We start from the raw sequence: 23,669 nt of genomic DNA, 5'->3' as shown, positions 1-23,669 counted from the left end.
GATGAAAAAGTAACTTTATGACCAATCCTCGCATTTTGACCTTTGAAGGTCTGTAAAACCAAGGAAAGCTGAAGTAAGATAAGAAGCATAGTCATGGTTTTACTTAGCAACAACTTAACGACCAAGTTACTGGTCACAATTGTGGTCACTAAACAAGTACTACCTGTACATACAAATACTCATCTCACTGCTATCCAATGGAACTTGGTGTATTTGACTAGCAATTGAGTGTATTGCAAAGGATGCTAATTTTTTTCTTGTAATTAACAGTAGAAAACTGAAATCCAAGCCAGCAACTTTTTAAATTAGTCCAACCCATGGCAATATGCTTTCTTCTCACTTTCTTCTCACGTGGGCAGCGTCTTTAATGGGACCTCCAGTCTCTTGTATCAGAAGAATGGAGCTGTCCCATTCCAGCTGATGGCAGCTCCTTCCCATTTAGTCCGGATGGCCATTTCCAGAGAGGGGACTCTTTTCTCCGGATCACTGTTTTCCTCACAGTGTTTTTCTTCCCAATGATGTGAATGTGTATCTGAGGAGAGAACAGCAAACATGCACGCACCCTCTTTCATGCAAAACAGAGGCTCTGGATTTTGGGTTCAGTTTAGCATTAATTCAGCATAGAGCCATCTACTGAAAATAGCAGCTGGATGTAAGTCTCAGTTACTTTTCTGAAATGCTTCTCAGAATAAAGTCCACAAAATGTAATTTTTGTGGGAGAGATGATACAAAGGAAAATGATTGCATCCTATTTCCAAATGGCCATATTTTAAATTAGGACCATGGCCTACAGTTCTGGATACAGAAGACCAACTGGTCAAGACCAGTTCTGTATAATTCCAGAGTACAGGAAATGGAATAATGGATTTAAGACACAGGAAGGCAGATATCAGTTAAATGTTAGGAAAAAAAAAACTTCCCAACAGTGAAGCCAATTACCCAAAGAAATGATGGGTTCCCTTCATGGAACATGTTCGAGTAAAGGCTAGATAGCTCTAGGAAAGTGGGGAAGGATCCTTGCACTGAGCAGAGAGTTGGACTCATAGCTTAAATGACCTCCTCCAACTCTATGAATCAGAGAATATTTTGAAAGATGGAAATGCAGTTGTGCATTTATCATTCCATGTCATTAGATCTAGAGCTGGAAGCCAGAGAGAGAGATTGGGGGGGGGGGGGATTCAAATTTCTGCCCTTTTTTGTAGGCATTGAAGACACTGTACATAATAGCCCACCTCCCAATTTTATCTTCACAACAATCCTATAGGATAGGTTGGATTGAGAAACAATTAATTGTCCCAAAGTTATGTTGTGAGTTTCCATGGCTGGGATGGATTTGAACCTGGGTCTCCCAAGTCCCAATTGCACTCTTTGACCATAATAGGGCTGTACATTCCTCTTCAGGATAATATTTTGCCTTGTATTTTTTGTATATATGTCCCCAAATTTCTCCAAGGAGCTCATTATATCTATATCTATATCTATATCTATATCTATATCTATATCTATATCTATATCTATATCTATATCTATATCTATACCTATACCTACATCTTCATCTTCATCTATATCTATATGCCGCTTTCCAGTTTTATTTTTACAACAATATTTGAGATAGATTGGTCTTAGAGACAGTGGCTTGTCTCAGATCATTATATGCTCATCATGACAGATTGAGAATTTGAATTCTTGTCCTCCTAATCTGATACTATTTGCTTCTATTCATATTTGTTTGTATATTTGTTTAAAAGAAAAATAAGATAAAGCAACTATTTACAAAGATGTTTCAAGTGTTCAGGATTCTATCATATTAAAGAAACTAAGCCAAATAGTGCTGCCTTAGGTACTTCTTTTTACATTTGGGAAGTGGTGATTGGGAAATCCTATTTAGCCAAATTCGTCTGGATATTATCTGCTTGTAGGGACTTTTTAAAGGAGGTGATGGGAGCAATATGGAGGAGACCCCATCCAAAGTATGGTTCAGTATTTGAGTGATCGATTGAAACAATGCTTTTGATTTGTAGCAATACATCTTATTAGTTAATAAACAATTCCAAGAGCTATTTTAATTGCTTGAATTTCTTCATACATTTCCATTTACTCGGCCATTGACTTCAGTGGTCTGTCTGTCTGTCTGTCTGTCTGTCTGTCTATCATCCATCCATCCATCCAACCGACATAGAATGCAGGGTGAAGCAGGTAGATGGAGGCCTCCCAAATGCTACTACATTCTCATCCCAACATTGACTTGATTTATTATGCTTTTAGTGTTCCATACTATGATGTTCAAACCTTAATTGTTTTGTTACAGCTCTTCAGTATATCACTTATTGTGCACAATAGAGAGCACTTTTATGATATACATGGTCTTTAGGAAAAGGATAAGTTTGGGGCTTTTAATGGATTATATGGCTTGAAACGATTTGAGTAATTCCCTTACCTTTACTGGCAATGCTTTCAGAATTTTCCCCGGAAACTGTATTTCTCTTTAGAAATGTTTGTGTCTCCTAATTGTTGCAATATTCTTCAAAGTCCATTCTCAGTCAGAGCTGGATTTTCAAAGAGGGAGGGAGGTGCTTGTTGTTTATTCGTTTAGTCGCTTCCGACTCTTCGTGACTTCATGGACCAGCCCACGCCAGAGCTTCCTGTCGGTCGTCAACACCCCCAGCTCCCCCAGGGACGAGTCCGTCACCTCTAGAATATCATCCATCCATCTTGCCCTTGGCCGGCCCCTCTTTCTTTTGCCTTCCACTCTCCCTAGCATCAGCATCTTCTCCAGGGTGTCCTGTCTTCTCATGATGTGGCCAAAGTATTTCAGTTTTGCCTTTAATATCATTCCCTCAAATGAGCAGTCTGGCTTTATTTCCTGGAGGATGGACTGGTTTGATCTTCTTGCAGTCCAAGGCACTCTCAGAATTTTCCTCCAACACCACAGTTCCAAAGCATCAATCTTCCTTCTCTCAGCCTTCCTTATGGTCCAGCTCTCGCAGCCATATGTTACTACGGGGAACACCATTGCTTTAACTATGCGGATCTTTGTTGTCAGTGTGATGTCTCTGCTCTTAACTATTTTATCGAGATTGGTCATTGCTCTTCTCCCAAGGATTAAGCGTCTTCTGACTTCCTGACTGCAGTCAGCATCTGCAGTAATCTTTGCACCTAGAAATACAAAGTCTTTCACTGCTTCTACATTTTCTCCCTCTATTTGCCAGTTCTCAATCAAGCTGGTTGCCATAATCTTGGTTTTTTTGAGGTTTAGCTGCAAGCCAGCTTTTGCACTTTCTTCTTTCCCCTTCATCATAAGGCTCCTCAGTTCCTCTTCGCTTTCAGCCATCAAAGTGGTATCATCTGCATATCTGAGATTGTTAATGTTTCTTCCAGCGATTTTAACTCCAGCCTTGGATTCCTCAAGCCCAGCATGTTGCATGATGTGTTCTGCGTACAAGTTGAATAGGTAGGGTGAGAGTATACAGCCCTGCCGTACTCCTTTCCCAATCTTAAACCAGTCCGTTGTTCTGTGGTCTGTTCTTACTGTTGCTGCTTGATCGTTATACAGATTCTTCAGGAGGCAGACAAGATGACTTGGTATCCCCATACCACTAAGAACTTGCCACAATTTGTTATGGTCCACACAGTCAAAGACTTTAGAATAGTCAATAAAACAGAAATAGATGTTTTTCTGAAATTCCCTGGCCTTTTCCATTATCCATTGGCAATTTGGTCCCTAGTTCCTCTGCCTTTTCTAAACCCAGCTTGTGCATCTGGCAATTCTCGCTGCATGAATTGCTGAAGTCTACCTTGCAGGATCTTGAGCATTACCTTACTGGCATGTGAAATGAGTGCCACTGTTCGATAGTTTGAACATTCTTTAATGTTTCCCTTTTTTGGTATGGGGATATAAGTTGATTTTTTCCAGTCTGATGGCCATTCTTGTGTTTTCCAAATTTGCTGGCATATAGCATGCATTACCTTGACCGCATCATCTCGCAAGATTTTGAACAGTTCAGCTGGGATGCCGTTGTCTCCTGCTGCCTTGTTATTAGCAATGCTTCTTAAGGCCCATTCAACCTCACTCTTCAGGATGTCTGGCTCTAGCTCACTGACCACACCATCAAAGCTATCTCCGATATTGTTATTCTTCCTATACAGGTCTTCCATTTATTCTTGCCACCTTTTCTTGATCTCTTCTTCTTCTGTTAGGTCCTTGCCATCTTTGTTTTTGATCATACCCATTTTGGCCTGGAATTTACCTCCAATGTTTCTAATTTTCTGGAAGAGGTCTCTTGTCCTTCCTATTCTATTGTCTTCTTCCACTTCCACGCATTGCTTGTTTAAAAATAATTCCTTATCTCTTCTGGCTAACCTCTGGAATTCTGCATGTAATTGGGCATATCTCCCCCTATCACTGTTGCCTTTTGCTTTCCTTCTTTCTTGGGCTACTTCTAGTGTCTCAGCAGACAGCCATTTTGCCTTCTTGGTTTTCTCTTTCTTTGGGATGTATTTTCTTTTTGATGCCGCCTCCTGAACAATGTTGCGAACTTCTGCCCATAGTTCTTCCGGGACCCTATCTACTAAGTCCAGTCCCTTAAATCTATTCTTCACCTCCACTGCATATTCCTTAGGAATATTAGTGAGTTCATATCTAGCTGATCTGTGGATCTTCCCTAATCTCTTTAGTCTGATCCTAAATTGTGCAAGAAGAAGTTCGTGATCGGAACTACAGTCAGCTCCAGGTCTTGTTTTTACCGACTGTATAGATGTCCGCCACCTTTGGCTGCAAAGGATGTAGTCAATCTGATTTCGGTGTTGTCCATCTGGTGAAGTCCATGTATAAAACCGTCTCTTAGGTTGTTGGAAGAGAGTGTTTGTTATGCAGAGTGAGTTGTCTTGGCAAAATTCTATCAGCCTATGTCCTGCTTCGTTTTGTTCTCCCAGGCCATGCTTACCTGTAATTCCAGGTGTCATTTGACTGCCCACCTTAGCATTCCAGTCTCCCGTGATGAAAATAACATCTCTTTTAGGCGTGTCGTCCAGTAGGTGCTGCAGATCCTCATAGAACTGCTCTACTTCAGCTTCTTCAGCATCTGTGGTTGGGGCATCTATTTGGATCACTGTGATGTTAGATGGCTTGCCCTGAATTCGAATTGAGATCATTCTATTGTTTTTTGGATTGTATCCAAGCACTGCTTTAGCCACTTGACTATTAATTATGAAGGCTACTCCATTTCTTCTGTGGTCCTCTTTTCCACAGTAGTAGATCTGGTGGTCATTTGATGTGAAGTGGCCCATTCCAGTCCATTTCAGTTCACTGATGCCCAAAATGTCTATCTTTAATCTTGACATCTCACCAATAACCACATCCAATTTGCCCTGGCTCATAGATCTTACATTCCAGGTTCCAATGGTGTGTTGATCCTTAGAACATCAGATTCGCCGTTCACCACCAGCATCGTCGGCCGCTAGCCATCCTTTCGGCTTTGAGCTAGCTGCATCATCACGTCTGGGGCTAGTTGATCTCATCCTCTGTTCCTCCCCAGTAGCATTTTGACCATCTTTCAACCTGGGGGTCTCCTCTTCCGATGGTATACCGACATATCTCTGGTTGTACTGATCCATTTAGTTTTCACGGCAAGAATACTGGGGTGGGTTGCCATTACCTTCCCCAGGGATCGCATTTAGTCTGACCTCTCTGTCATGACCTTCCCGTCTTGGGTGGCCCTTCACGGTTTAGCTCATGGCATCATTGAGGTGCTCAAGCTCCAGCACCACGACAAGGTAACGATCCTTTGCTGAAGAGGGAGGTGCTAGATTGTTTATTTTACCTTGTTTAGAGTTTGGGTGATTTCCTAATAATTTTTAAGGGACACCTTTTAATCTGGGATGCATCACTGTACAGTTAAAAATTAGAAGGTGCATTCAAATCAATATAGCTTTTTCAATTTGATTTACAATGATCAGAAAAGGCAGGAAAATGGATTTAAGCATCACTTGTGGGAAAAAGAAGAAGAAATAAGCATCTTCCTTTAATACTTTTCCAGGAGATATAAATGCCTACCTATTGTTAGATGGACTGTTGTCTTTTGGGAGGGCTGCCCTTTATAAAAATACAAGTCAAAGAGATGTTCCATTTTCCAATCCGACAATAACAACCTGTTTAAGCTGAAGAGAATGCTATAAGTTTCATTTATTTTGCACAGCCATATAGGCAATTTTGGAGTCTTCAACATGCTTCCAACCTGTAATATAAAAGTTGTAGTTATGCATCTAGTGAAATAAAATGCATTTGCATATTTTTAAAAAATCACATACTTTTACAACAATATTTTAAATCAGAAACACTTCACCCTAAAAATGCTAATCTGGCATAAAACTAAAATGAGATTCATTGTCCTGTGAGAAGTGGTGATAGTTCTTTATTTTAACCATTATGGGAATGATTCTGTGTCCTTCTGAGGATGGCTAAGCAGCCACATCTGGGACAGCAGGGACTATCAAACCATAGGATCCTTAACCCTTAATTCGTCCAAAATGCTCTCAATTGAACTGTGAATGTTAAGACAGTCCAAGAAGTAGCCTGAATTATTCAGTGAAGCTGAATGATGGAAGATAAAAACACATTAACTATAAAATTAGCTTCCATGAGTTGGAAGCAACACCACCAACTTAAGCAGTATTAAAAGGAGATTTAGACAAATATATGAAATATGACTTCCGGGGGAGGTATGGCGAACTGAAGATGGCTCCGCAAAAGTGAGCCGACAACTGCAGCAAAGACCAAGAAACCAGTGAGTAAAGCAGTTCCTTGGAACCTCTCCAGATAAGGAGAGGACAGGAGATCACCCACATGTGTTCCGGATGGCTACTCCCTGTGAGGAGACCTCAGGACAGTGGTTTTCCATGGGTTTGCACAGTGGGAGATGACGGGATTAGCCATCTTGCTCACAACTGGGGCAGAGACTTTTAAAGGATGCTAAATTTGCAAACCTCACTTTCTAAACATTTTAGGAAATTTATTTATTTTATTTTATTTATTTATCAAATTTGTCACTGCCCATGTCCTAACAACCAGGAACCACGCTGAGACAAGGAATAGGTCTCTAGTGTTTTATTACTGCTACATAACAGAAAATCCTAACAAACTGAAGAAGCGTGGGAAAAACGCAGACATATAAACCCCAGAGGCTAAGGCGGGCCCGATCTGTATCTCTTTGAATGGCTACCTAATTCCTCAGTGCTACGCATGCACTTTACAGCCTGGATGGGAGCCCCCTGCTTGCCATCCTTACTCATGACAGCCCATCTCCTCCCACCGGAGGGACTCTGGGCGGTTTACAACAATATAATCCAGGAAACAATAAATACATAATAAAATTCAAATATAAAATACAGTATAAAACAATTTCACAAAGCTACTAAATATAAATAAAATCCAGATGGCTGTGGTCTCATTCAGTCATTGTGCAGGAGGGACACTTCAAGGTACTAGCCAACCCCAAGTATGACTATTCTCCTCCCTGCCCCAAGCCTGGTGGCAGGGCCAGGTCTTCAAATTCCTCTGGAAGGCTAGGAGCTATGGGGCTAACCTGTCATGAGTACTGATGGTGAGCAGGAGGGGGCCCCTATTCAGGGGGGAAAATGCATGCATAGTACTGAGGAGTTAAGCAGCCATTCAAAGAGACACAGATCAGACCCGCCTTGACTTTGGGGTTTATCTGTCTGGGTTTTTCCCACGCTTCTTCAGTTTGTTAGCTACATTAGGTCTGTCTAATGTAGCAGTAATAAAACACTAGAGACCTATTCCTTGTCTCAGCATGGTTCCTGACTGCTAGGACATAATCTCGCCTCTGGGGGCAAGATGTTCCAAAGGGTGGGTGCTACTGCAGAGAAGGCCCGCCTCTGGACCACACCAGATGGAATTCTCTTATCGACGGGGTACGTAGCATGCCCTCTCTGCATGATCGGGTGGGATGGGCTGATGTAGCGGGGAAGAGGCGGTCCCTCAGGTAGCCTGGTCACATGCCATGTAGGGCTTTAAAGTTGATAACCAACACCTTGAATTGGACCCAGAAGCAGACCGGTATCCAATGTAGCTCGCGTAGCAAAGGTGTTATATGCGCCCTTCTAGGGGTGCCAAAAATAGCCCGTGTGGCTGCATTCTGGACCAGCTGAAGCTTCTGGATACTCTTCAAGGGTAGCCCCATGTAGAGCGCATTGTAGTAGTCTATATGCTCATTAACTACTTCTAAGCTATTAGAGACCTTTGGAATGACAAGTTTGAAAATGCTGGGTGAGTCTGCCTCTAATCCTGAATGAAATAAAAATTTAATTATAAGCTTAAGAATTTAAAGAATCTGAAATAAACAGCAAAAGGCTAAATGAAATTTTGATCCTAGAAAGTTATAAACAGACTAACGGTCCAGATAAAATTGGAATCTTGTAACTTTTACAATAACATCTGGGAATTAATTATAAAGAACAAACAGCTTCTTGTGGGAAAGAGAACTTGTTCTGGTTTTTATAAGACATAACATAGATAAAGAATTTCATGATTTCAAAACCTGGACACTAGAGGGGACTAGAGATTTTAGGTAGAAGAAATATATACAGGCCTGCAAGATGGTGCAAAACATTATGACAATAAAAATACTGAAGGAGACTTTTGAAGAATGGAATCAGAAAATAGCAGCCATAATATCAACTATGTCAGTAATGATGTCAGCTTCTATGGATAGTCTTTGTGCAAAAGATGTTATTGAAGAAATGTCAGATGTAGAACAAATGTTATCTGACAAGATAGAGATGGTATTGAAAGTGGATTTACAACTGACAGGCCAAGAGATGATTTAGAAAGGGATGTTTCACTGGATCTTCAAAAGAAAGTTGCTGAGGTTTTAAAATTCAAAAGACATACAAATGACAAACCAGAAGAGTGACCTGGATAATTTTTCCTATTGGATTTACAAAAGAGGCTTGTTAGAGCCTTGAAGAACTCTGTGTGATAGGGCAAAGAAGAAATTAAGAGAAATCAAATCCTGTGACAATATTTGAATGAACTAAAGATTAATACTGTTAGAAGTAAAAGGAAGGAATGTAAAGTTGGTTTATTTGATCAAGGTTAAAATAAGGTAAGTTGTTACTTTTGGCTACCTTTTATGGATTTTCTGCTGATACCAGGACTGAAAAGATGATGCTTTATGGACTTTTTTTATAGATAAGAGATGGGATATGGGATGAAGAGATAAATGTTTATAACTTTAGAGACAGTGATGAGTTACTAAATTTGTTTATACTTGTGATGAAGATTGGAAGTCACTTATTTATATATTTCTTTTTTTATTATATTCTTACTTTTCTTTTTCTTCTCTTTTTTCTTTCTTTCTCCTTGCATCTTTTACTCCTTCTCTCTATTCTCTTTCTTAAGTTTAGTTTGTATGAGATTTTAGTATTATAATTAAAATTCTTAATAAAAATTATATACAAAAAATAGACAAATACATGAAATATAAGGCTATCAGCACAACAGCAATTAGTCATAATGACTACATATAATGTCAAGTATGAAAGGCAGCATGCTTCTTACTACCAGTTGCTGGGAAACATGGGGGAAAAGGTGTTATGGGACTTTGTCTGCTTATGAGTTTCTTGTTAACATCTGATTGACTGTCATGTCATATTAGAACAAAATGCTAGACTAGATAGACATGTTTTTAATCGATAGTTGTAAACCGCCCAGAGTCCCCCGATGGGAAGAGATGGGTGGGGACAAATTAGATAGATAGATAGATAGATAGATAGATAGATAAATAAATTTTATTTGACCCAGCAAGACACTTCTTATATTCTTCTATATACTGGCTGTTGTTTCACATTGTTCTCACTCTTGCTGGCCCATGATGTCTCAAAGCTACTTTGAGTGGTTAATCACTCTTAGAGTGATTAATAAGCTGGCTGATAAAGTGACCAAAACTCCTTCAAATATTTGTCATTTGAATACTTATTTTCCACACCGGTAGGGTTTTGAACTCTTCTTCTTCCTTGCTCCATTGTAAGTAGCCAACATCGCTGCGGGAGTGAATTCCATGCAGCACTTTTTGCATACTGTCTTCAGTGTCAAGCTTTTGGCATCCATTGAACACATGTGGACTTGCTCTGCCAGTTAAAATGAGATTCAGAATTGCCTAAAGGGGGAAAGGACCAACATCACACTTCCAGATAGTAGGTCAGAAACGGAACTCAAGGATTAGCACTCAGGGAATAGTAGTAATGTATATTATTTTCTTTATATATCTGATTAAAAAAAAAATAATGCAGCAGAGCAACAGAGAGAAAGAGATGTAGGAATTTTCATTATAGGAAGAAAACACAGGGCTTTATTTCACTTACGCTTAATATAATTCAAATGAAACATACTTAATATGATTGCTCTACTGTTTCTTGGGAGACCCATGTGGCCCTGTGACCTCAAATTGTGTTTCTCTGCATAAAAATCCCCCCTAGAAATATGGTGGAGGGTAGGAATATTAATGCTGTGAACCCTCATCTTATGCTCAGCCTATCTATGTGTGGTTAAGTGTATGTACTCTTAAAAACAGAATCACCATCACTCTCCAGTGACTGCCTTTTTAAGATTTTACTGGTTGGATGTCCAACATAATGAGATTCTGAAAAGTATAAAATTGCTTACTACTAAGTTAATAGTAGTAAGAGAGTCCCTTTTGGAAGATGGGTGGTGATAAATTTGATTAGTAAATAAATAAATAAATAAATAATACATAAGTGTTATTTATTTTACTCCTTTTTGCTCCAAATCATGCAGTTACTTGTTAAATAATTTATGCAAATTTATATTAAGCAGAATTCCCCACCCATGGTACTTTGCAACTACAATTTCTAAAATCCCCAGATAGCATGGCCTCTGGAACTACATTTCCCGCATCCCTGCAGGTACTAGGTTGAGGATGCACCTGACACCAACTAAAAAAAAGGCTATTCTTTTCACCACCTGTTAGCATTAATGAGCCAGTTTGGTCTAGTGGTTAAGGGTCCAGGTTAGAAACCAGGAGTCCATGAGTTCTAGTCCCAGTTTAGGCATGAAAGCCAGCTGGGTGACCTTGGGCCAGTCTCTCTCTCTCAGCCCAATTCACCTCACAGGGTTGATGTTGTGGGGAAAATAGGAGGAGGAAGGAGTATTAGGTATGTTCCCCGCCTTGAGTTGTTTATAAAAATAATAAAGGTGGGGAAAAAAATCTAAATAAATAAATTAATAACTGGGAATATACTGTTGTAGGCTTTCACAGCCAGTATCTGTTGGGCAGTGTTGGGCTGCAGAGTTTAGTGAGCATGGTCTAGACAACAGATTTCCTGATGTTTCGCTGGCAACTGTGACTGGCATCTTAAGAGGCAAGGTGGTCTGCATTTCACTGGCAACTGTGGCTGGCATCTTGAGAGGCAAAGAGGTCTGCATAGCAGACCACAGACAACTGAGCAGGGACTGACTGGGCTCCTGTCTTAATCAGGAGTCAGGACACCTGGCTATAAAGACAGGAGCCCAGTCAGTCATGTTCAGTTGCCTATGATCTGCTATGCAGACCTCTTTGCCTCTCAAGATGCCAGCCACAGTTGCCAGTGAAATGTCATGAAATCTTGTTGTCTTGACCATGCTCACTAAACCTTGAAACCCAACACTGTCCAATAACTGGGAACTTTAAAGTATAGCAACATATATTTTCACTTTCATATGAAAAGTAGTCAAAGAATATAAATACCACATTCAGAGACCTACTTGTCTACAGCTGATGATTCCATGTCTACATTGTAACAGGTAAGTTGTGGTGAAGTCTAGATCTCTCTGAAGCCTATCCAGCCAAACACAAAGAAAATGCTATTGGTTTCACTTGTAGTTTAACTCAATGTATCATCTACCATCAATTATCAAAACCCTGTTTCAGCCATCCTATGAAAGAGCCTAGGGGACTGACAGTGATCAATGCTTAACATTATTGGAGGGTGTAATAATCAGTATGATATTGACTGAAGCATTAGACCTAGCTGGGAGAGACAGGTTCAGAACCCCCACTCAGCCATGAAGTTAGTATCTCACAGCATATTTCATTTTTTTTGTTATTGAGATTATGCCCAGCCTTTCTCTTTATATAAACACTCAAGTTTAATTTATATAGCAGAGTTATGGAATTGATAAAATAGGAAGAAAGAGAATCAAATAAACCTCCCTTTGAACTTCTTCAAGGGAAGCAGGGTATGGAAATAATAAGCAATGATATAACAAACATGAAACTGGAAAAGTAAAGGTCATTTAATTGAAGCTTTTTTGAAGGGCTTTTCCATAATATCAGTGGCACCTCTCATTCTTACTTTTCTTTCCTACTTTGGTTTTGGTTTTTCAGTCTGGATAGTATGTGATTTTAATTCTGTTGTTTTTATTACGACATTGTAACCAGCAGAAATATATTCAGGAATTCCATAAACCAAAGGTACTTTTTCCCAGGAAAAATGGGACTGTTTCATGAATTGCAAACAAGGGTATGTTTGTATCCATATATGCTGAAAAGAGTCTCTCTGGAACTGAATCTGAAGCATTGCACAACCCCAGGGAGGTATTCCTGAGCACTAATGTGCCTGCAGATACTTCACTCAGTGTCTGCTACTCTCTGCCCCTCAGACTTTACTTATGGTATTTTTTTTAATGAAAAAGAAATGCTGAAATGCAAAGTGGAATTCTCCAATATAATTTTTATTCCAATTTTTTATTGGAAGCCATTTTGTGGAAGTGCATGGGGCTAATATGCCTAAATAAAATAATAATACTGTTACTGGTCTCAGTGTAAGTGATTTTAACTCAAGGTGTCACAGTAATCTCTTCGACAGAAATATGAAAACTTTGCAAATAACCAATCACATTTGCATCATCCCATAATTTCTCCTTAGGTTTTGATAGTATATGGATCAAATTTTCTTCTAAAATTTTCTTTACCAATGAATGTAAATAACATTTACAAAATCTTAAGGTACACCCATTGATTTGTAAATAATTGCTTAACTTAAATCAAAGTATTTAATAAAGGGAAAACTTTTTTTTTTACCTTTCAAATGTCCTGGAGAAAAGTAAACTATATAGAAATAAGATCACTCCATGACTTCCCTCAGAGTTCAGCTGATTCAAATAGATTAAAGGGGAAAAAAAAGATTATTCTAACATTGGTCAACTTATCTGAATATTGTAGCTAGCTTTTGTTTCTTGTTTTTAATTAGAACATTATTTATTTTATTTTATTTTCTGTCCTGCCTTTACTGGATCAGCCTTCCCTAATCTGGCATTTTCCAGATATACTGGGATTACAACTTTCAGAAATCTTCACCAGCATGGATTTATTTATTTATTTATTTTAAAAATTTATAAGGCTGCCCAACTCTACAATGACTCTGGGTGGTATACAGTAAAATAATAATGCTAAAATACAATTAAAAGAACCCAAATGCTGGAAGAACAACAGTCAATGGACAGGACCCAATCTAACCCAAGACCTGCAGAAAGAAGCCAGATTTTGGATGCCAAGCTGGAGAAAGCTGGTCCATACCCAAGCAAAAATTATCATTCAAAATGTAGGAAACATTTAGCAGCTGGATAAGAATAAAACTGACTGCTGGATAAGAACAGGACAGCAATCCTGTGTGTGCTGATTTAAGAATAATCTCCAGTAAACACACTAGTAATTGTTTAAATTTAACTTGTTTGCTCTGTTTCTATGTATAGTATAAAAAAGTTTGGAACAGATTCAATTTTGTAAGGAAATTTCAGAGCCTTTACTTACACAATGTATGTGATCCCAGATAAACTGCTGAATTGTTTCTTTCTCAAAAAAGTCAAACAGTTGAATCTTCAAAAAAATATAAAAAATTATGTCCATAAAGTGATTAGATTTCAGCAAGAACAAAATATTGAAAAACATTGTGAGATGTAGTAATTAACTCATTCAGCATTATCACAGAAAAGCAGTGTTTATTCTGATTTTGAATTATGTATTTCCCATATCCTAGAGTTCATCTTAGTAAAATCTGCCAGAACTTGGTTAGAAAAATATGAATGTCTCCTAAAGAGCAGCAAAGTAATACATAAAAGTTAATGCTTTCCTGGCATCTAGAGCCACTCAGAGTCACTAGTTTAAGATGGGCGGCAATATAAATTGAATGAATGAATGAATGAATGGATGGATGGATGGATGGATGGATGGATGGATGAATGAATGAATGAATGAATGAATGAATGAATGAATGGATGGATGGATGGATGGATGAATGCATACATACATACATACATACATACATACATACATCTAGTGGGTTGTTTGAATTTTTGCATCCTACATATGGTACCCTGTTTTATCATGTAAAGCAGTCTTTGCCAAATAGCCTGTCCACATTACTTGCACTTAAATTCTTAAAATTTTGGCTGTGAATGGGTGGTCTAAATATTTATTGCTTGTAGGTACAATGGTGTGTATTTTTCAGTTTTTCTCTTATTTTGTGTCTAGATTCAACTAAAACATTTCTCCCTCCCAAATTTTTAAAACAGCTTATCTTACTCGTTCAGTAAAGTGATCCATTTCATACTCTGTATTTGGAGTAAAATAAGAATCACCGGTGATAAGGCAGATTGTTGTTCTCTGACCTTCTCCTGCTGTCCACAGAATATCGGCTAGTGCTGTTGTAAGAGTTTTTTCTTGCTCTTTGCGGCTTATTTCAGATATACTAGAAAGCCAAATAGAAAGAGTGTTATGATCACCGTTGCAATGGTTGTGACATCGCAATGGCTCGCATGACAATACAGGGAAATGGGTCCCTGGTGGATTAAGGCAAAGGCAACTATGAAACACAAAAGAAAGCAACAGGTGCAGGAAACTAAGTAACAACTGAGACCGGCGGCACGGAAGACAGCGATACAAAGTTGCCAACAAGCAATTGACCAGACAACAAGAGAGGCGCGCCTGAGCTGTCAAAGGATTAAGAGCCTGATTGCCCGGCAATGAATCATTACTGTTCAGGAAGGCGATCGAGGTGACACCCGGGGCGCAGGGGGGCTTAACGACCTCTCACCTGACAGGGACGAAACCGGTGGGACTTGTGGGATGCACCTGGAATAAGGTGGGGTGGAGCGCTGACCGGCGCAGGCTATTTAAATCCCGTTCCGGCGCGCTCCCCCCACTCTCAGCTTTTTAAAGGCATGCACCTGTTCCTCAATAAAGCCAGAACCTAAGCCTATACTAGTGTCTGTGTCTTTACTGGATCGCAGGCAGAGCCTGACATAAAGCTGAGAGCCTCAAAACCGAACCTCGCCAGTCTCCACCGGGAAAAATTTTTTTCTGCAGGAGAAAACACCGGTGATGATGGAAGCAGGGATGGCCATGGAGTCGGCGCTTCACACCGGAGGCGCGAAGGATGCAACGCAAGAGGGGGAGATGACCTGACAGCTGCTAGAGTCGGCGCACCCGAGATGGGACACGGGCTCCCTCCCTGCCCACACTGCACCCCACTTCCAGACCTGGAGCTCCAGCCCGGACTGGAGAGCCCCAACGGAAGACGAAGTCGGGGGCCAACAACTCTTCACGTGGGACGGCGGAGCAGGACCCCGGACAGGGACATCCTACAGCACCTGGAGACTCCACTACCCCCAAATGCCCAAGCAAAGAATCGCAGGACTGCCGATCGGGCAGCAACCGGCAGCACCGAGGACGGATGACCCTGGCATACCAGACAGGGTCAGTGCCCTGGAAGCCAAGGTACGAGCCCTGGAACACATGCTCCAGTCCATGGCATCGGTGGTGAGCGAGCTCACAAAGACTGCTGCTGCACAGGGGGCAAGAGGGGATCGGGGCACCCTACCCACCCCATCGACAACCACGAGAGGAAGGGGCCAAGCACGGGACTCTTTCGCAGGGCTTCGTGGTCCCAGCCCGGTGGGGGTCATCCCTAACCACCCACAGGTGGGGGCCTCGCAAGTTGGGGGATTCGCCAAAGACTTTCCCGTGAAGTTTGACGGAGACCCCACAAACCTGTCATTCTTCCTGACGAACGCCAGGAACTACATGGCCCAGTATGGACATTGCTTCGGGACGGAAGTGTCCAAAATCTCGGCAGTGGCCACGAAACTCAAAGGCAGGGCAGCGGACTGGTACGTCCAGATGTCGGAGTCCGGAGCCCCAGCCCTGGCCACTTTTCATGACTTCCTAGCCGCACTCAAACATTACTTCGAAGACCCCCTGGCAAAGGAAAGGGCCAAGAGTACCCTTAAAGGTCTTCGCCAAGGGAAAAAAGCGGTGGCAGACTACGCTCTCAAGTTCAAGGTCCTAGCGGGTAAAATCCCGGAATGGTCTGAGGCCACCTTGATCGACATGTTCAAGGATGGCCTCAACTGTGAGGTGCTACAATGGGCACTCTATAGGGACGACCCAGACTCCCTACACGGGTGGATTTGTCTGGCCGGAAAGGCTGAGCACACCCAGCGCACCTTCATGCTAGCAACCACGAACGACAGAACCCCTCCCAGTGGGAGAGGACCAGTCCCACAGTTGGGCCCGACCTGGGACACAGAGCGACAACGGCAGTTTGCCCGCAGGGAATGTGCCAGGTGTGAGAAGATGGGCCTCTGGGCAGCTGAATGCTTCATGGACAGGACGACGGATCGCCCACCCAGATCAACACCGAAGGCGCCGCACAAACCGCCCAACCCTCCCAGACGGCTGACAGGAACGCTAGCGATCCCGGACGAGGAAGAGGACGCCTACCTCGCAGGGGACGTGGTTGATGCCCAGGAGCAGCCAGCGGGAAACGACTCCCACCTGGCCTAAGCAGCGCTGCTGGGCAGGTGGTAAAGGAGGGGCGCGACAACCCCAGGGTGAGTGAAGATTGCACCATCCTGGCAGGGAAAATCGAACTGACTTACGGCTCTAGAGCCATCGCGGTCGAAGCTCTGGTGGACTCTGGGTGCTCCAGAAACCTAATCCACCCAGACATTGTCACCACACTAAAACTGCCCTGCTCCCCCTCCCTAAACCGCTGGTGTTCCAACAACTCGATGGCTCTACAGCAGGGGGGGGGCGGCCACCCAGGGTACAAGAAAGATCATCCTGAAAATGGGCACCCACAGGTAGTCCATAGACTTTGTGGTAACCCCAGTGGGGAAGCCCATAGTGGTGCTGGGGATCCCCTGGCTAGCACGCCACAACCCCTGCATAAATTGGAGGACCCACTCTATAACGTTCGAGGATGGGGTCTACCAAGCACCAACAAAGGAGAAATCCTCCGCTCTGACTGTGGGGAGGGCAGAGATCATCAACCAAACCCACGACCCCCCCAGAAGGACTGCTGGAGTAATACTTGGACTTCGCAGACGTCTTTGGGGAGGAGGAGGCGGACCAATTACCCCCCCCCCCATCGCAAGACGGACTGTGCAATTGAACTGCTCCCGGACATCCCATTACCCAAGCCCAAAATCTACCCCATGACCCAGAGGGAATTGGCGGCGCTGTGAGAATTTTTGGACAAAAACCTCTCCAGGGGCTTCATTGAACCGGCAAACTTGCTGGTTGGAGCGCCCGTCCTATTCCGAGAAAGAAGGACGGCACCCTGAGACTATGCACAGATTACCGTGGATTAAATTCCGCCTCCCTATCCAACAAATACCCCCTTCCCCTCGTAAAAGACATGCTGGCACACTTGTCAAAGGGAAGGGTGTTTTCCAAACTTGACCTCCGCGAGGCGTACTACAGAATTCGCATCAGGGAGGGGAACGAGTGGAAAACGGCGTTCAACTGTCCCTTGGGCTCCTTCCAGTACAAGGTACTGCCTTTCGGTCTTGCGGGGGCCCCGGGGGTCTTCATGCAACTCATCAACGAGGTGCTGCATGAACATCTGTTCAAGGGTGTACTAGTTTACCTAGATGATGTCCTAATCTACACAAGGACTCAGAGTGAACACGAGAAATTAGTGAGACAAGTTCTCACTAAGCTCCGGAAAGCCAAACTCTACGCTAAGCTGTCTAAGTGCGAATTCCACAAGTCGTGCTTGGACTACTTAGGGTACAGAATCTCTGACAAGGGCATAGAGATGGACCCTGCGAAGGTTCAGGCAGTTTTGAGCTGGGAACTCCCACGCACCAGGCGCCAGCTTCAAAGCTTCCTTGGGTTCGTGAACTTCTATAGGTCCTTCGCGAGGGGGTTCACGGAAATTGCCCTGCCCTTAACTGATTTACTAAAGACCAAAGGCGTCGGGGAGACGCGCAAGGTCAAAAACCCAGGGGCCGTGCTTAATTGGACTCCCGACTGTCAAACTGCTTTTGACAGGCTAAAAGCACTGTTCACAGAGGAGCCAATCCTGTCCCACCCAGACCCCGAACGGCCTTTTGTGGTGCAGGCGGACGCCTCTGACATCTCAATTGGGGCCATCCTCCTGCAAAAGGATTCCGCTGGAATCCTGAAGCCATGCACCTATCTCTCTAGGAAATTTTCAGAGACAGAGAGGCGCTGACACATGTGGGAAAAGGAAGCCTTTGCAGTTAAAGCAGCACTGGAGGCTTGGCGTCACCTTTTGGAAGGGGCGACTTGCCTGTTTGAGGTCTGGACAGACCACCGCAATCTCGAGGCGCTCTGTACGCCCTGGCGCTTCAGTCCCAAACAGATACGCTGGGCTCAGTTCTTCAGCCGGTTCAAATTCCAGCTGAAGTTTATCCCAGGAAAAAAGAATTTCCTGGCAGACGCACTCTCCCGACTACCCCAGGATGCGGAGCCTATCTCCGACATCGTCGGGACTGTGCTCTCTGACTCCCAGCTGGGTCTGGCAGCTGTCACCCGGTGACGCGCTCGGGGACAGCCTGCTCCCCCTTTGCAAACGACTCCGGCGCAACCCACCCCAAGGCGCAGGCAACCACAGATGCCAGGTGGGCTATGGGCAGATTTTATAACAGCAATAAAATCTGACCCCTGGCTCCTCGCCAACCCTAACAAAGTAACCATGGAACAGGACCTCGCATGGGCGGAGGGAAGGTTATATGTTCCTGACTCACAAAGACTGATGATCCTTAGCAGATCGCATGACAGCAAACAGGCTGGTCACTTCGGGTTCCTGAAAGCCCTACACCTAACTCGGTGACAGTTTTGGTGGCCCTCGATGAGGAAGGACGTCAAAATGTATGTGGTGTCCTGCCTGGTGTGTGCGATGGCCAAGCGACTGGCTGGTAAACCCCAGGGGCTGCTGCAACCCGTGGCTGAACCCTCCCGCCCTTGGGATGAAATCTCAATGGATTTCATTGTTGACCTACCGCCTAGCCAAAAGAAAACAGTCATTTGGGTAGTCAAAGACTACTTCTCAAGCCCATTTCATCCCCTGCGCCTCGATCCCGTCAGCACAACAGCTGGTGAAACTTTTCCTGGTACACGTGTACCGCCTCCACAGGTGCCCCTCCTGCTTGGTGACCGATAGGGGCACACAATTTACTTCGAGGTTTTGGCGGGCTTTTTTGAAACCGATAGGCACCCAGCAAGCCCTGTCAACCTCCTGGCATCCCCAGATGGACGGATCTACAGAGATCCTTAATGTCACACTGGAGCAATTTCTCCGCTCCTATATAAACTACCACCAGGACAACTGGGTGGACCTACTCCCGTTTGCAGAGGTCGCATACAACAACGCGATACATCAAAGCACGGGACAAACCCCCTTTGGGGTGGTGTTGGGTCGGGAGTTCGTCCCCATCCCTGAACTACCCCAGCCCCCATCCCCAGCAGTGGCCGCCTGTGATTGGGGTGCGAATCTCGCAGATTCATGGCCGGTCATCAAGGACGCGCTTAACGAGGCGCAAACCACATACAAACTGCAAGCGGACAAACACCAGCACCAACAACCAATGTTTCGGGTAGGGGACCTGGTCTACCTATCCACCAGATTCATCAAATCACCACAACCGTCTAAGAAACTGGCCCCCAAATTTATTGGGCCATTCCAGGTGACACAAATCGTGAACCCAGTCATGGTGCGCTTGGACCTGCCCCATAATTTAAAGCGGCTGCACCCGGTGTTCCACTGCAGCTTACTTAAGCCGGCAAGTGACCCCTCCCGGTGGCACCCACACATGCCCCACCCCCCACCAGTGATGATAGACGGACAGCAACACTTCGAGGTCAAGGAGGTACTAGACTCCCACAAGCTGTGGGGCTCCCTCTAGTACCTAGTCAAATGGAAACACTTCCCACACCCTGAGTGGGTCGCTGCCCGTGACATCCAGGCTCCCGACCTGATCCACAACTTCCATACCGCCTATCCCTCCAAACCCTCGGCGATTTCCTAAAGGGGGGCAGTATGTCATGATCACCGTTGCGATGCTTGTGACATCGCAACGGCTCGCATGACAATACAGGGAAATGGGTCCCTGGTGGATTAAGGCAAAGGCAACTATGAAACACAAAAGAAAGCAACAGGTGCAGGAAACTAAGTAACAACTGAGACCGGCGGCACGGAAGACAGCGATACAAAGTTGCCAACAAGCAATTGACTAAACAACAAGAGAGGCGCGCCTGAGCTGTCAAAGGATTAAGAGTCTGATCACCCGGCAATGAATCATTACCGTTCAGGAAGGCGATCGAGGCGACGCCTGGGGTGCAGGGGGGCTTAACGACCTCTCACCTGACAGAGACGAAACCGGTGGGACTCATGGGATGCACCTGGAATAAGGTGGGGTGGAGCGCTGACTGGCGCGGGCTATTTAAATCCCGTTCTGGCACGCTCCCCTCATTCTCAGCTTTTTAAACGCATGCACTCTGTTCCTCAATAAAGCCAGAACCTAAGCCTACGCTAGAGTCTGTGTCTTTACTGGATCGCAGGCAGAGCCTGACAAAGAGGTCATAGGGAACCACAAAGGCAAATCAGTAGATTTTGAACTGTATCCTTGATTTTCATTCTCAAAAGGCATTGGGTTGGATTTGCAAAAAATGCTAAACTATGATTTAGCATGATGTGCATAAGTTAAAATAAGCTAAGCAAGACTTGGATTTGTTCTCCTACCATACCTTTTCCTAAGTGGCTGAGAAAAGGCTTTAGAAGTTGCTCCTTTTGTTGACTGCAGGTTTGTCAAGCTTCATGGAAGAAGAAGGTTTATGCTAACTGTGGCCAGGTTCCAACAAGGCAGCTTCAAACCTCAGTTTCTTAATTTGGATGATGAAACTTCCCATGCTTAGTATTAAATGCAAGTAAGTCCAGTAAACTTTGCAGTAATGTTGAGAAGTGAGGAGTTGAATGCTGGGGATTTACTTTCACAGCTCTAGCAGAGGAAAGTCAGAAGCAGAAGAAATAGGATCCTTGGAGATGCTTAGGTGAATGGAGGAAGAGATTAAGAAAAGTGATAAAGTGGCTGTTGGTAGACAGCATGGAGTCCATAAGGAAATCAGAAATGGGCACCTCAAGAAGGGAGGGGGTTCTCCCAAGAGAACAGAGAGGCAAGAAATGGACCTCAGATAAAAAAGAGGGATAACAAGCTGTGAATATACATAGAGACACAAACAGATGTACAGGTGCAAAAGGGGAGGAAGCTGAGGAGCAGAGAGTTAGTGTAGAGCAGTTTTTCTCAAACTTAGCAACCTTCAGATATGTGGACTTCAATTCCCAGAATTCCCCAGCCAGCATGCTGGCTGAGAAATTCAGGGAGTTGAAGTCCACATATCTTAAAGTTGTTAAAGTTAAGAAGCACCAGCCGTAACCTAGAGGGATGGCTAGAAAAAAAGAAGTTAGCTTAGAAAGAGGCAGCCTGAAGTGACAAAGGGGGTAATACACAAAGCTTTACATCAACAGGGAGAAAAATACTATTCATGAATAAGCAAGAAGTAAAAGGAAAAACTACAGCACTTTTAACAGCTGGGATTCCTCTCCCTGGAAAGAGGAAAGAGGCAGCTTGGAGTGCACAAAGGATTCAGAAGATGGGTTAGCAGTTCAGGTAATGCACAGAGGCAGAGAGAGAGAGGCTGGCAGGTTTCACCTGTGAGGAAACTGCCAAGAGAATCGGCTGGAGGAAGGTTGAGGTTTGATGCTGGGAGTGGGAGAGGTGGATTGGAGCCTGGAGTGATGCAGAATGGAGTGAGAACTGTTACGCTGAGATTTTTGCAGAGGGACAGCTGTTGCTGTGGGCATTTTTGGAAGAGAGTGGGAAGAATTGGTTTAACTATGCACTACAGTATGCTGTTGAAATGTGCTGCAACTTTCTGGGATAGCTCAGTCTGTTGTGTAGGGAGTGCTAGCTGTGAGTAAGCCTCCCTGCTGGGTGCACAAGGATTCATCCCACTGAGTTCCATAGCTTATTACTGCTTAAATTATTTCTCTGTGTAATTCTGTATTGTTTTTCTAATGCAAATTATAAAGTTCTGGTCTATTTATAACTACAGGTGGAAATTGTCCCTTAGTGCCCTTCCACTGGATAGAGACATGGCAGCAGACTAGTCTACATGAATTTGATAGATGCTGGAGTGACTGCGCTTGGTGGTTCTGTTGCAGATCTAGCTTCTTAAACTCAGGACTGTCTGAAAAGTGAAGCTACATATGGTTAATTAAAGGAACATTGAAGGGGGCTACATTCCCTTTCTGGACTTGTGAGAGAAGAGTGGGAGACCACAGGTTCACTGCCCTTCGCATGAAAATAGGTGCACAACCAGCAGCTTCAGAGCCACATGGGATCCCATTAAGCCTTGAGTGTCACTATCAAGACCTCCAAAAGCTGTTAACAAATGAATAACTGAAGAGAAATCTCATTACATTTTCATTTTCATTAAATTCAAGAGGAAATGAAATGAAATCAGATTTAGATGCCACCTGCTGTTTTTTGGACTGCAATCCATGGCACACCACTCAAAGACCAACTGGGGCTTCGAGCCCAGAAAAAGGAGTCTCTCTCTGCCCTAAGTAATGATTTGCAAATGCTACTATTATGTTCTTCATTCTTCACCTAGAAATTAATAAATAAAATTCTCCCCTTGTCCCAAATGTATGCATTTCCTTACCTTTGAAGGGACATATTTTCCTCTTTGTTTTGTGCAAACAAAAAGTGTTTCATGATGTTAACCTGAACTGCCATCTGGACTGCTGTGGCTCCACCCTGAAAAGAATCATGAGTGAATTGCTTGGTATTTTTGTTTACTCTATGATACAAATTAAATGTATTGGGGACCCGCCCAGTACATACAAAAGACTGAGCTTTGGGCAACACACATACCCAAGTTCTATTTAGAACAGTAGTGGCCAACCTTTTTTCCATTGCATGACATTAAACATAAATCTATTAATTAAAATTTTAGTGCAAAAGAGAGCTACTTGCAAAACAGAGCCATTTTATTCTGGACATTTACTCCTTGCCAAACCTTGTTGACCCTGCCTAGGAAGCCCAGGGCCTCATCAGAAACAGCATCCACTACACAGCACAAGTGTGTGGGGGAGTTGCTGAAGGAGAGCCCTGCTCAAGTGAGAGCCCAGCCAACCACATCCTGTTGGGCCAGGGTGATTGTGAGGCTACGTGGTCATGCTGCTCTACTTTCCAGGGTACTTCCCATGACCCAGACTGTGCACTGACGCAGAACTTTTCAGGCCTGCTCTTGCTGGACAGCATCCTCAGAACTTGCATGATG

At 43.6% G+C, this 23,669-nt stretch overlaps 1 protein-coding gene across 1 annotated transcript in view; it reads right to left on the bottom strand.

Annotated features, from left to right (window-relative positions):
• Positions 1-389: 389 nt before the first annotated feature.
• The window catches only part of MINDY4B (MINDY family member 4B), a 31,885-nt gene continuing 8,605 nt past the window's right edge, over positions 390-23,669 (bottom strand). The window contains exons 5-12 of the mRNA XM_063307889.1: positions 23,049-23,143; positions 14,598-14,763; positions 13,827-13,892; positions 13,098-13,168; positions 11,780-11,852; positions 10,005-10,175; positions 6,053-6,233; positions 390-532 (exon numbers count right to left, since the gene is read on the bottom strand). Coding sequence (XP_063163959.1) covers positions 390-532; positions 6,053-6,233; positions 10,005-10,175; positions 11,780-11,852; positions 13,098-13,168; positions 13,827-13,892; positions 14,598-14,763; positions 23,049-23,143 — 966 coding nt within the window. The remainder of the gene's footprint in view (positions 533-6,052; positions 6,234-10,004; positions 10,176-11,779; positions 11,853-13,097; positions 13,169-13,826; positions 13,893-14,597; positions 14,764-23,048; positions 23,144-23,669) is intronic.

This window comes from Candoia aspera, chromosome 6 (genome assembly GCF_035149785.1).
Source record: "Candoia aspera isolate rCanAsp1 chromosome 6, rCanAsp1.hap2, whole genome shotgun sequence".
In the NCBI taxonomy this organism is placed as follows: domain Eukaryota; kingdom Metazoa; phylum Chordata; class Lepidosauria; order Squamata; family Boidae; genus Candoia; species Candoia aspera.
Note: the sequence above shows the minus strand (reverse complement) of the source record. Positions and strands in the feature narration are given on the sequence as shown.